The 11,305-nt window shown below is 63.2% G+C and overlaps 5 protein-coding genes across 5 annotated transcripts; 2 read left to right on the top strand and 3 right to left on the bottom strand.

The window, feature by feature from the left end:
• Positions 1–1,355: 1,355 nt before the first annotated feature.
• On the bottom strand, positions 1,356–1,586 carry MNEG_2451 (hypothetical protein; the record flags this gene model as incomplete). The annotated part of the gene is made up of 1 exon (XM_014049082.1): positions 1,356–1,586. A coding segment is annotated over one exon (231 nt), but the record flags the coding sequence as incomplete, so codon positions are not given.
• Positions 1,587–2,243: 657 nt separating this feature from the next.
• MNEG_2450 (hypothetical protein) lies at positions 2,244–3,575 on the top strand (the record flags this gene model as incomplete). Its single annotated transcript, XM_014049081.1, has 4 exons — positions 2,244–2,273; positions 2,423–2,740; positions 2,989–3,103; positions 3,358–3,575. 4 exons carry the CDS (start codon positions 2,244–2,246, stop codon positions 3,573–3,575), a joined length of 681 nt encoding a protein of 226 aa, XP_013904535.1.
• A 794-nt stretch (positions 3,576–4,369) lies between these two features.
• MNEG_2449 (hypothetical protein) lies at positions 4,370–4,976 on the top strand (the record flags this gene model as incomplete). The annotated part of the gene is made up of 2 exons (XM_014049080.1): positions 4,370–4,402; positions 4,824–4,976. 2 exons carry the CDS (start codon positions 4,370–4,372, stop codon positions 4,974–4,976), a joined length of 186 nt encoding a protein of 61 aa, XP_013904534.1.
• A 1,598-nt stretch (positions 4,977–6,574) lies between these two features.
• On the bottom strand, positions 6,575–8,240 carry MNEG_2448 (hypothetical protein; the record flags this gene model as incomplete). Its single annotated transcript, XM_014049079.1, has 6 exons — positions 6,575–6,685; positions 6,937–7,064; positions 7,218–7,378; positions 7,459–7,608; positions 7,678–7,825; positions 8,120–8,240. The coding sequence occupies 6 exons, from the start codon at positions 8,238–8,240 to the stop codon at positions 6,575–6,577; spliced, it is 819 nt and encodes a 272-aa protein (XP_013904533.1).
• A 789-nt stretch (positions 8,241–9,029) lies between these two features.
• Positions 9,030–11,297, bottom strand: MNEG_2447 (hypothetical protein; the record flags this gene model as incomplete). The annotated part of the gene is made up of 5 exons (XM_014049078.1): positions 9,030–9,560; positions 9,902–10,027; positions 10,241–10,368; positions 10,689–10,906; positions 11,263–11,297. 5 exons carry the CDS (start codon positions 11,295–11,297, stop codon positions 9,030–9,032), a joined length of 1,038 nt encoding a protein of 345 aa, XP_013904532.1.
• Between the last annotated feature and the right edge of the window lie 8 nt (positions 11,298–11,305).

Genomic DNA, 11,305 nt, shown 5'->3' with positions numbered 1-11,305 from the left:
CCCCGCCGCTGCGCGTGGTCCCCATGGCCGCCATGATCCGCTGCCCCATCTCTGGGATCGTGGCTGAATCCACGACGCACTCATCTGCACCCGACTGCAGCAGCAGCAGCGGCCAGCGCGCCATGTGGCCCAGCAGGCTTGCAAGCTCTTCAGAGCTCAGGTCCCTGAGGCAAGGGAAATCCAGCGGCGCATCGAGTTTGAAGATTTTGGGTGCGCATGCAAGGTGTTGGCTTGCAGGCAGTGCAGGGTGTCGAAGGACAATGGTTTGCCCCAGTCAGCATGAATGGTAGTGGAAACGTCACCTAAAACACTCACCAGCTCCACATGTCATCATCCCCCAGCCTGTCAGTCAGGGCCACCAGCCGAGTGGCGCTCAGGGGCGCAGCCGCCAGGTCTGGCGGCGACCGTGTGATGATTTCATCCCCTCTTCCAGCTGCCACCATTGCCTTTGCTGATGGAAGCAGGCCGACGATGTCTGGATAGAAGTGGGAAAGCCACTCTCTATCGGAGGCCTGCAGGCAAAGGATGGGTGATTTTGGTGATGAGTGCAGGGGTTGAGAAGGAGGGAGCGAGCAGACCTTGGGCCACCCCGCCACGTGCCTGGCAAGCGCAGTGTCGAGCCTGTCAGGGTCATGGTGATCCTGTGTGTTCAATGCATGAAAGCTGCAGTCCTCCAACACACGCTGTCACCACCGCGGAAGGCTCTTTGTTGAAGACCAACACCCGTGCCAGCCCGATGGCCAACCGTAATCCGCGCACCGGCGCCTGAAGGATGACGCCGTCCAGTGGTGCCGCGCCCTCAGCCCCGCCGTGGCGTTGACAGAAACGCACCGCGTCCTGCCGCCCTCGCAAACATGCGGTGCGTGGCGACGCGACCGGGGCGTTGGGCGGCTGGCTTGGCCCAAGTCTTTCGCAACTCAGAGCAATGACACAGCGCGTGCTGGCGACAATTACTAGCTGCTGCTCCTGATGTTGTGGCTGCGACCACGGCCAGGGGATCTCGACTGCTTGCGGTTCAACCGGCATGCGAAGTGCGTGCACATTTCCGCTCACCTGGGTCCCTGTGGAGTGGCCCATTATGACGAGCCCCTCGCTGCCCATGGACCCTCGCAGGTGGCGGCTCAGCAGCAGCAGGTCGTCCGCATCTGCATCCAGGCTCCCGACACCCCAGCCCTGCGGTCGCACTCGTCACCGGCAGCCGTCTTTCAAAATGGGAAGGCAGGAACGCTCAAGGAAGTGCGTGCGCCCGAGGCCCATTGGTTATGATCGAGGGATAGCATCAGCTTGCGGGCGAGCGGGGAAGAGAGCAGGGAGGGCGCGCCGCGCAGGCCGACGCAGCGGCGGTGCGGCGGCACCTGGTATGACGAGGCGAGCTGCGCCTGGACCAAGGCGTAGCCGGCGCGCGCCGCCGCGTCCGCCAGCTGCTGGGCGTAGGGCGCGAAGAGCAGGCCCTCTGTGAGCCCCGCGACCAGCACCAGGTGGCGCCGCAGCTGAGGCCCCGGCGGGTGCGCGGAAGCGGCTGCAGCGGGGGACCGGAACGCGACTTGCGGCGCCGCGGGGCCGTAGCGGAACAAGGTGCCGTTCATGGTCGGCCGCGAAGATCAGGGGGATCGGCACAAAGGGCCAGGAGGGGACGTCGCGTCTGCGAGCCTCGGCGAAGCGGCGGCACCGGAGCTGCACCCGGGTGACTTGCTATGGTACTGGAAGCAGCTGCGCGTACGTGGCGCACTCGTGCTGCGCGGCCCGCGCTGTGCTATGCTGGGTGAGTGTGAGTCGTTTGATTCCGCGAAATGGTTCTGATTTGACGGCTCATCAACCACGGCACAGCCAACGAACCACCGCCGAGCAGCCCGGCTCGCAGTCTTCGGCCCACGCCACGACTAGAATACGTGGCAGCCGTCAAGCATATAACACTGCGGGTAGAATGAGGGCAGCTGGCTTGTGCTTGGCTGTAGTGTTGGGGCTAGCGGTCGCATCAGGTTGGTGCGGACAGTGCCACGATGGGGCGTGCCCGCCGACGCCCTTTGAACGCGGTTGGACCGAGCCAAAGGACCTTGTGCCAGCACGTTAAACTGAAATTCATTGTGATGAGTAAGCCACACATGCAAAATGCTGACCCTGCCACACCAAGCAGAGCCACATGCCACTTGCCGCCTATCTCATACGCAGCACAAGCGCCTGCGTCCGCCGCTGTCACCAGGGCCCCGACCGGGTTTGCTGACGTCGTGAAGATTGCTGCCAACATGACCATTCAGCTTCTCGTGCTTGATGAGGTGTGGCCCCCGCCCCCGCCGCCGCCGCCGCGTGACCGCCGCCCACCACCTCCACTCCTGTGAGCGCCGCCGCGCCCGCCTCCTACCCAACCCTCCGCAGCCTCACCCCCACCAGCCCGCCCTCCTCAACCCCCGAAACTCTTCCCCAGTCGTTCAACGCCAAGGCCGCCACCGGCAAGATCACCAAGCAGGACGTGGCCGCCTTCAGCACCAAAGAGGACGTAATTGTTGACCAAGCGGTCGCCAAGCTGCGCGCCATCCCCGGCCTGACCGGCGGCCTCCGCGCGGAGGCGATGGGCGAGTTCAACAAGGCGGCCTACAACATCCTGAACGAGACCCGCTCGCGCTGGGCAAAGGTCCAGGCGGGCGACGTGTCGACCGCCCGGTGGTTCTCGTCGCCCGCGGCGGACGCGAGGCGGGTGCAGCTGATGGGGGAGTGGCGGAAGGGCAACGTGGCGGTGCTCCAGGTGGGCGGGCGCGCGCACGTGCGCGTGTGGGGGTGGGGGTGTCTTCTTTCTCCTTCGTGCCCTTCCGGTGTGGGTCGCGGCGGCGCTTTCCACGCGGGGGCTCGGCGGCCGCAACGGCCAAGGGCTGTGGGGTCGGCCGTTGGTAGACCTGGCTCATTACCCATCCGGGCTGCTTTGGGGCAGCATATCACGATGCAGTTGAGCCACACGCGCACGTGTGCCGAGCCCCATCCCGCCCACGTCCGCAGGGGCTCACCGCGACCTTTGCTGCTGGGACCATCAAGGCGGGCGACCGCGCCGCCTACCTGGCGCGGGCGGACGCAGCCACCAAGAAGCTTCAGGCGGACATAGCCGCGATCCCAGGTGCGGCGCCGTTTGTCACCGACTTGACGCTCTGCTATCGCAGTTGAAGCTGCGCGCAGTGTGATGCAGCACGAGATAATGTTGGTGCAGCGAGCTGCGACAACGTGTGCTTGAGGGCGCACACCTGCTTCCGAGGCGCCCCAGTTTGCTGCGCCTCCTCGCACCATCGTTGCCGTGCGCTTCCACGGCCCGACGACGCGGCCCTGCCTGCCCTGCCCTGCCTGCCCCGTCGCCCCTGCTGGCGGCATTCCCAGGTGTCTCCGCGACGGAGCAGCAGGCCGCGGCCAAGAAGGTTGCGGACGCGTACGCGCAGTCGCGCGCGCAGCTGGACAACATCATCAAGACACTGCTGAACGCGTCGGGGATCTCCACGCGCAGGCGGCGGGCGCTGCTTTTGGACAGCAGGCGGGCGCTTCCCGGCAGCCGGAGGTCGCTGCTGGGCCGCGGGTGGTGGGCCTGGCGGCGGTATTGAGTGGACGAGTGCACCTGCGCCCGCGCTTCGTGTGGCGTTGCCTGCGGGCCATGCATGAGCAACTGCGAAGTGGCTCGCGAGCAGGGGGCTGATCGACTGCGCCACGCTATGCAGTCAGAGCGCACCTGCCGCAATCGCGGGTCCCACCTATCCCAAGGACTTGCAGACTTATCACAACTGCAGCTGCAGCATTAGGCGCAGCCTGCCGGTGCAAGCACACATTCTTATGATAAGCCAGGTCGCACGTTGCGCTTTTGCCCAAGGCTTACTGTGTCCTCCAAAGTCATCTCTTTAAAGTAAAATATCATTTTGTGGTCAGGTCCAGTAATCGCAGGGCTGTTGACCATAGGAAGCAATCAAATCATCAGATGGTGGAATCTGGCACGCTTCATCGGCAAGGAATCTGTGGCGAGGTCTCGCTCTCGTCACGGGGACCACCACACGGGCTGACACGGCGTGGCGCGACATCCGTCAAGCAGCCCTTGGAATGAAAGAGTACGAACATGAAAGCTTTCTATGCGCATCTCATCCTTGGGATAGCTGATCCGTTTTGACACGACACATACCATACATAGACGGTCCCCTACGACAGCACAGTGTTGTGATCTGGCTCTTGTTTGACCAGGTATCAGCAGCATCCATCGCCATGGTAAGCGTAGCCGAATCGATCGATTAGAAGTAGTACGCCATCTCATCATGCCATGACCCAGGCAACCACGTGGCGAGATCGTTGATGGCGGGGACTCACCCCTGTTCCGTCCTCGTTGCACGTACATGTGCAGGCGTCTAGCGTGATGGAGACTATAGAGCGTGTCCAAAAACACAAGGTGCGTAGTGCATGTCACGCCGCCGGCTTTGCGTGCTGATGTGTGCATTGCCGTGCATTGGCTGCACGAGCACCCCACCCGCGCGCTTGACAGCATGTTGACAATCTACCACACCCAGGGCGTGCTTGGGCTGCTGGTCGTGGGTGCAGAGGGGCAGGTACACAAGTCCACGTTTGACGTGAGCATCAGGCCCCCCTGTTGGCGCTGTTGGGGCTTTTTCACATGAGGGCGATGCCCCACGCCTGCCCAGTGCCCACCTCCCGCTCACAGCAGCCAGCCCAAGCCTCACACGCGATTGTGGCATGGACTGGGCAATCAAGAGCATGCGCATGCGCATGCTTTGCCAAGCCAGGCATGCACACGCGGCTGCCCATGTGCAGCCACAACGCGCGCACCCCCTGGACGGCCACGCCCCACACAGGAGGCCCTCACAGCAGAGTACTCTGAGGCCATCCCGGGCCTGACAGCCCTGGCGCGCTCCATGGTGCGGGAGCTCGACCCCTTGGACGACCTGGAGTTCCTGCGCGTGCGCAGCGCAAAGCACGAGATTATGGTGGCGCCGCGTGAGTGGTGACGCTGCGCTGCTGTTTGCGGCGATGCAGCTTCCTTGTGTCGTCGCCGCACGCCCGGCTCGCCCGCATGGAAAAACCTTGCTTGCAGGGAGGAAGCTTGGGCCAAGACCCGGCAGCTGACTCTTGCTTGGGCGCGCGCTGCTCGTGCGACGGCGACACGCTTGAAACGCGCTGGCGCCCAGCAGATCAACAGGCGGGCCCGCTCTGACACCCCGCCTGCCTCGGCGCGCGCCCCGCCACCTCAGGGGACGACTTTGTGTTGATAGTGGTGCAGGACCCTTCAGCGAACCAGTCATGATGCGTGGGCTCAGCAGCTGCTGGAGTTACTAAGACATCTTGTAATCACATGCTGCTACTATTGGCAGCGGCCAGCAGCACAACCATTGGGATCCAATGAAAATGTGCTCTCAATAGCGGAGCAGGAAATAAAATAAAAACACATGCTACACGAGTGCACGATCACAATGTGACGCAGCTGGCGCAACATCAGCACAAGACACTTGAATCATGACGATTGGCTGCTGTTACCGCTTCCTGCCAGAGCTGATGAGCGGCTCGTCCTCTCTGTCCCCGGCCACCACCCCCGCGCCGTCCGCCCCGCCGCTCACATCCAACGTCAAATGCTTCACTCCGCCGCCTCCCCCGCCGCCGCCAAGAAGCTCCATAGATTGCTGCTGCACCGCCGTCCGGCGGCCACGGAGGTTGGCGGCCGCGCCGGCCGACCCCGCGCGCGTGCCTGGGCCGCCGCCGTCTTCGCTGGGCCGGTCGCTCTTTGTGAGCCTGTCCAAGTCCAGGGGTGTCAGGTCAATGTCCCGGGTGGTATGCAACAAGAAGGTGCCGCCGACGATTGTGATGAAGCCGCATGCCTCTGTGGCGAGCTGCACCGTCGTTTGAACGTCCTGAGGTTTGCAAGCACCAGTGAGTTTGAGGGTGGGTTAGGGGTGGTGGGGGAGGGGCGATGCAGAGAGTGGTTTCTTGAGCTGGTGGTGTCAGGCCGTACTTTGGAGGAGAGGGCTTCAGAGCAGAGGACAGCGTTGAAGATGCACAACAGCGAAAGGACCAGGTGCGCACTACTGTGCACACACACACACACACACACACACACACACACAAACACACACACACACACACACACAAATACACACACACAGAGAGAGTCAAAATCTCTCTCTCTCCCTCTCTCTCAAACAACAGTTACTGTGGCGATAGGGACGCCCCAAAGCACAGTAGCCACCACAATTCGTTGCAAGGAAAGGCGACCGACCTGGAACATTATGACTGATGCAGTGATGGTTAGAAGTGTGAACATGACGTAATAGATGGGGCTGACTATGGCGGTGTTGAACAGGTCAAGGGCGCGGTTCAGGTAGTCAAGCTGAGTGAGAAGGCAGCTGGCAAGCACCTGTGATTGGCATGTGCGTGTGTGTATGTATGTATAGGTGAGTGAAGAAATGGGGGGATCAGGTCATCACAGCCAGGTGCGCAGGGCTGCGGAGGGGGAGGGACAGGCGTGGCCTGGCGTGCAGACTGGGCACCCAGGCGCTGGGGACAAGAATGGGCGGCCAGCGGCCGGCAGGTGCTTAGATGGGGCCGCGTGTGCTTAGAGGTGACGTTGGTAGGCAGGAGAGCGCACCACTATGAACACGAGGGTGTGAGGGTCCAGCATCTGGTTGTTGCCCTGGAAGGTCAGCTTCAGGGCTATACCCAACGCCTACGGAGCGTTGGGTGGTTGGGGCGCGCAGGCAGGTGTCGTATGAGAGGGTGACAGGGGCAAACAGGGACCCCAGTGCCAGGTGGAGTGGCCCTTCGTATGAGTTTCCTTTTTGCTGAATTTGGCAGCAGTCATCGAAAGGGCCTCTGCGCCCAAGCGGTGACTGTGCGGAGGGACGCTTCACAACGCCAAGCCCAGGGCAAGGCGCACGGCGCGTGCGGCCAAGGAGGACGCGCCTTGCAGCTGATGACTGATAGGCTGCCAGCTGTCGAGCAGATGCCGATGTAGACAAATATGTTGGTGGTGCCGTGCTTGGGCGCCACCCAGTATATGAGGTACACAATCGTCAGGGTGGCCAACCCAGCGTACAGCAAGAAACCTTTGTGGTGAGTGGGAAGGCGGGGTGGCGTTTTGGAGTGGCTGGGGGAGTTTTGGGTCAGGAGGGCAGAGCGAACACAAGTACACAGGTATTCCCAAACAACTCAACACAAAGACTGGGGCGGAAACACGCAGCACACGTACCGCTGCCCACCTGGCTGCATGGCCATATCCCACACTTCCAGCACGCTTTGCAGCTGCCGCTCTGCCGGCGCGTGCAGCACGATTGTGATGCTGCCATTGATGCACAGCGCACAGCCGACCCATCCAAAAACGTTGAGCTTTTCGTTCAGGATGAAATCCGCCAGTAGGGCGCTGCGTCGCAAGGCGGGGCGTTCGACAGTGTTGAGGGGGTGCGCTAATCGGGGGGCCATGCAGTTGTGGCTGCTCTCAACCTGGTGTCGCTGCTGCTGCTGCTGCTGCTGCTGCTGCTGCTGCTGCTGCTGCTGCTGCTGCTGTTGTTGTTGTTGTTGTTGTTGTTGTTGTTGTTGTTGTTGTTGTTGTTGTTGTTGTTGTTGTTGTTGTTGTTGTTGTTGTTGTTGTTGCTGGATTTATCCAGCAATCCAGGGGTCGACATCACTCACAGCGCCGGCTGCTGGCCAACGGCCGCGCACCTGATGATGATGCTGAGCGCGCCAAGCGGCGTAACCAGGATGGCGGGCGCAAACGCGTAGGCTGCGAAGTTCGCGACCTCTCCCACCACCATAGTCAGCAAGCCCGCCCACCAGATCGGCTCCCGCAGGTAACCAAAGCCGCCAGCGCCTGTTTGGGGCGTGAGATGCGAAGGTCGGCATGCGAGCTCTCATGCCGCTGTCATGCCGCCGCGGCTGGGGATCCTCTGTCGGCACCAAGTGGCTGAGGCTGCCGCCCGATTGCACTCGCGCCGTCGCTGTGATTGTAGGTGTTGAGCGGAACAGGCGTCGAGCGGCAGCTGCAGGCGCGCGGATTCGGCGGCAACAGTGCAGCTGCGCTGTTGCTGCGGAATCTGCACGGAGCGCGTAGCGGTCCAACCGCTAGCTGCACTCTGCACCTCCCGCTAGCACTATACCCACCCACCTGCGCGCAATCCTGTGCTGCCAGCCACCCTGAGCCCCCGTTTTTTGATGATAAAGCTCGACCCGATGAAAATGCTCGAGCAGACTGCCAGGGTCAGCCCGATCGTCTGTTCAGACCACATTTTTGGTGGCTAACCTACTATTCCCAAGAATTCACGGCCCCAGATCATGGATGAGGGGCGCCAGCTGCCACTGTCAACAGCTGCAGTGCAGACGGGGGTGTGCAATGACGTGATGAACGCAGTGCATGCGATTTTTTTACTGTACGTTGATCTTGTGCTGGCCAAGTAAGCATGTACTGGTCGCCACCAGCTGACTGCTGGCGGCACCCGCGGCTAGGGCTGAGGTGGCTGCGCCCCGCTAAGTGTGGGGTTCAAGGACGCACATCAACAGGATTCAACTTCAGTGATGCTGCAGTCTTCAAGGAACTTCTGCCATTGAGCCGCAGGACAGGGGAGCCAATCAGCCACATGGCCAATGCGCAGAGTCTTGCGCCCGTCCTCACCTTCACAGTTGTACTGGACGTCAGACGTGGGCACGCAGTCCTTGGACAACGACTGTGCAAACGTTTACACATGGAGATTACGCGAGTATACACTCGAATTTCAGGCAGCGGTGCAGACGCCACAAATAACTGGGCCACGTAGCGTTGCCCCAAGCCGCGGGCGCCGCTCGCTGTGCACGTGTTGGTGCTGGCGGCTGAGTTGTGGTAACTGGTAAGCGTGTAAGAAGACGTGGCCAGGCAAAGTGACATTGCGTACGTACAGTAGAACAAGAATTAGCTCACGACACGCTGCACACAGCAGTGCCGCCGCGTTCAACAGTGGTTGCTGCGTTGGACACAGTGATTTTGAGGATGGGCACCACGCTGGTGCTGCCAAGCTCGAGACGATAAACTGCCGAGGGAGTCGCTACCGCAGCTCCCCCACCTCGAGAGGCCACGCGCCGCCCCTGACTGACGCAACGATCGCCTCGCTGCTGCTGCTGCTCCGGCCGCTGTCCAAGGTCGCCGCGCCGCCAACCAACGCGCCGCCCGCGCCCCCCTCGCGCCCGCCGCCGCCGGCCTGCTTGCGGCGCAGCCGGCCGCGCTGCTGCTGCACCGCCTGCTGCTGCGGGGTCCCCTGCTGCTGCCACTCCGCCGCGTTTTCCTCCATCCAAGACGCCAGCTTGTAGTCCCGCGCCCCCCAGGGAATCGAATACCCGCTGTCATACGATTCGCGCACCGGGAAGTGCGGCGCGAGCGGGATAAAGCCGCCACGCGCGCCCAGCTCCTGCCTCGCCAGTGCCATGGCGGACTCCTCGCCGCCGGCAGCGGCCAGCTCGGCGCGCAGCTGCCGGGCAGCTGCGCGGTCCTTGGCGACGGCGGCGCGCAGCAGATTGTAGCGGTCGTCGAAGCGCGTGGCGCAGCCGAGGAGGGACACCATGTCCACCACCATCCCCGACTGGCGGCGCAGGCGCGGAGGACGCGAAATCGCAGGAGGGGGGATGGCAGGGGCGCTGTTGGAGGAAGGGGCGAGGGCGGCGCCGGCGTAGCAGGCCGGGAGAGGGCGGGCGTGCAGGCTGCTGCGGGTGTTGCGGCCTGCACACCCCTGCAGAGCAGCTGCCACGGCACAAGAGCCTGCACAAGGCACATCAGCCGGACTCGCCCGGCTGCAATGGCGCCAAATGCAGGGCAAAGGCGCCCCCGGGGCCCCTGCACAGGCTCATGTGTTGAGCCATGTGAACGTGCGCACGCAAGAGAATGTGCGCGGGCGGGTGAACGTGCGGGGGCGCGCATACACACCTTTTGTGTGTGAATGAGCGCTTCCACCTTGGGGTCGCTGTGCTCAACAGCCAGCGAGGGTGTGCCGTTGACCTCCAGCAGCCAGGGGTGCTGCTGAGAGTCCACCAGGTAGTCCAGGCCCAGGAGCTGCGGCCAACGCCCCGCGTGGATGTGTGGTGAGCCGCGTCGCGCTCGCAGGTTGAGGGAATGCGGGGATACCTGACCACCCGTGGCAGGATTGGGGCGATGCTGGAGGGGCCCCAACCTTCCAGGCCGTTGCAGGCGCGAGAAGGCTCACGCACGGCCTGCGCCGCGCGCCGCAGCCTGATTGCCCTCGCCATCAGCCCGTGCCGCCCTCACCTCGAACGATGAGTTTGGCGGTGCCTTGTGCTTGGCCTGCTCCGCAAGGACCTCCGGCAGGGTGGCCGCCACCACGCGCGCCGCGCTGCTGACCAGCTTTGACCACAGGCGGTCGTACGCCTCGCCACCTGGGCACAAACCACCGATCCAACTTGGTTGGTTGAAATGCGGCTCAAGTTGACAAGAGATATGAAAGCTCAGAGCAGGCGCAGCAAGCTGGACACACGGGTGGATTGTGGAGGTTGGCGGCGCGTGCGATCGAGCCAGCGCTGCCAGCTGGCACGCTCGCACGTTGTGCGGTGCGACGACGCCGCACGACGACAGGCTTGTGGCATTGGGGCCCTCGTGAACGACACACCAACCCATGTCCAGCCCCTAGCTGCCCACCCCGACCCAGCACCTGCACAACACTGACCACCCCCCCTTCACAACCCCCGTCAAGCCTCACCCATACAGCTGCGCAGCATCTCCAGATCCCAAACCTGCCCGTCCACATTCTGCGCGTAGTTCGTCACGTGCCCGCGCCCCGCCGCGCCGCCGCCGCCGCCCGCCGCGCTGGCCCCGCTGCCACTGCCGCTGCCGCTGCCGCTGCCCGTGCAGTCCTCTGAGCCCTCCCCGTCCTCCTCCTCATCCACCCCGTCATCGCTGAGTGTCTCGGCGTCATACCTAACAGTCGGATTGGGCGGCGTGCAGAGCGCGCAGGTGATCAGAGATGCACACGTTTGCGTCTGGAGGTGAGCGTGGGTTGCCTGTTCTGCAAGAAGCTCATGCATGCGGGTCGCAGCCGGCTGGGTTCACGCTACAAGAGATCGGTTGATCTGCACAGGTGGTCCACGTGCTGCACCAGCGCTTGGTGGACTGTCGCCGCCTCACCCATTGCCAGAGGCAGGACAACGCATTCATCGTCATCATCATCAGCAGCAGCAGCAGTAGCAACAGCAGCGGAGGCAGCTTGCCGATGGTGCTGATGCTGCGCCATGCACCTGCATCACCTCCGCCAGCACCACAAACGCACCTCCCACCCCGCCCCCGTCGCCACCGCCACCGCCACCGCCATCACGGCGG

Source organism: Monoraphidium neglectum, assembly GCF_000611645.1.
Source record: "Monoraphidium neglectum strain SAG 48.87 unplaced genomic scaffold scaffold00276, whole genome shotgun sequence".
Taxonomy (NCBI): domain Eukaryota; kingdom Viridiplantae; phylum Chlorophyta; class Chlorophyceae; order Sphaeropleales; family Selenastraceae; genus Monoraphidium; species Monoraphidium neglectum.
This window is presented reverse-complemented; position numbering and strand designations above follow the sequence as displayed.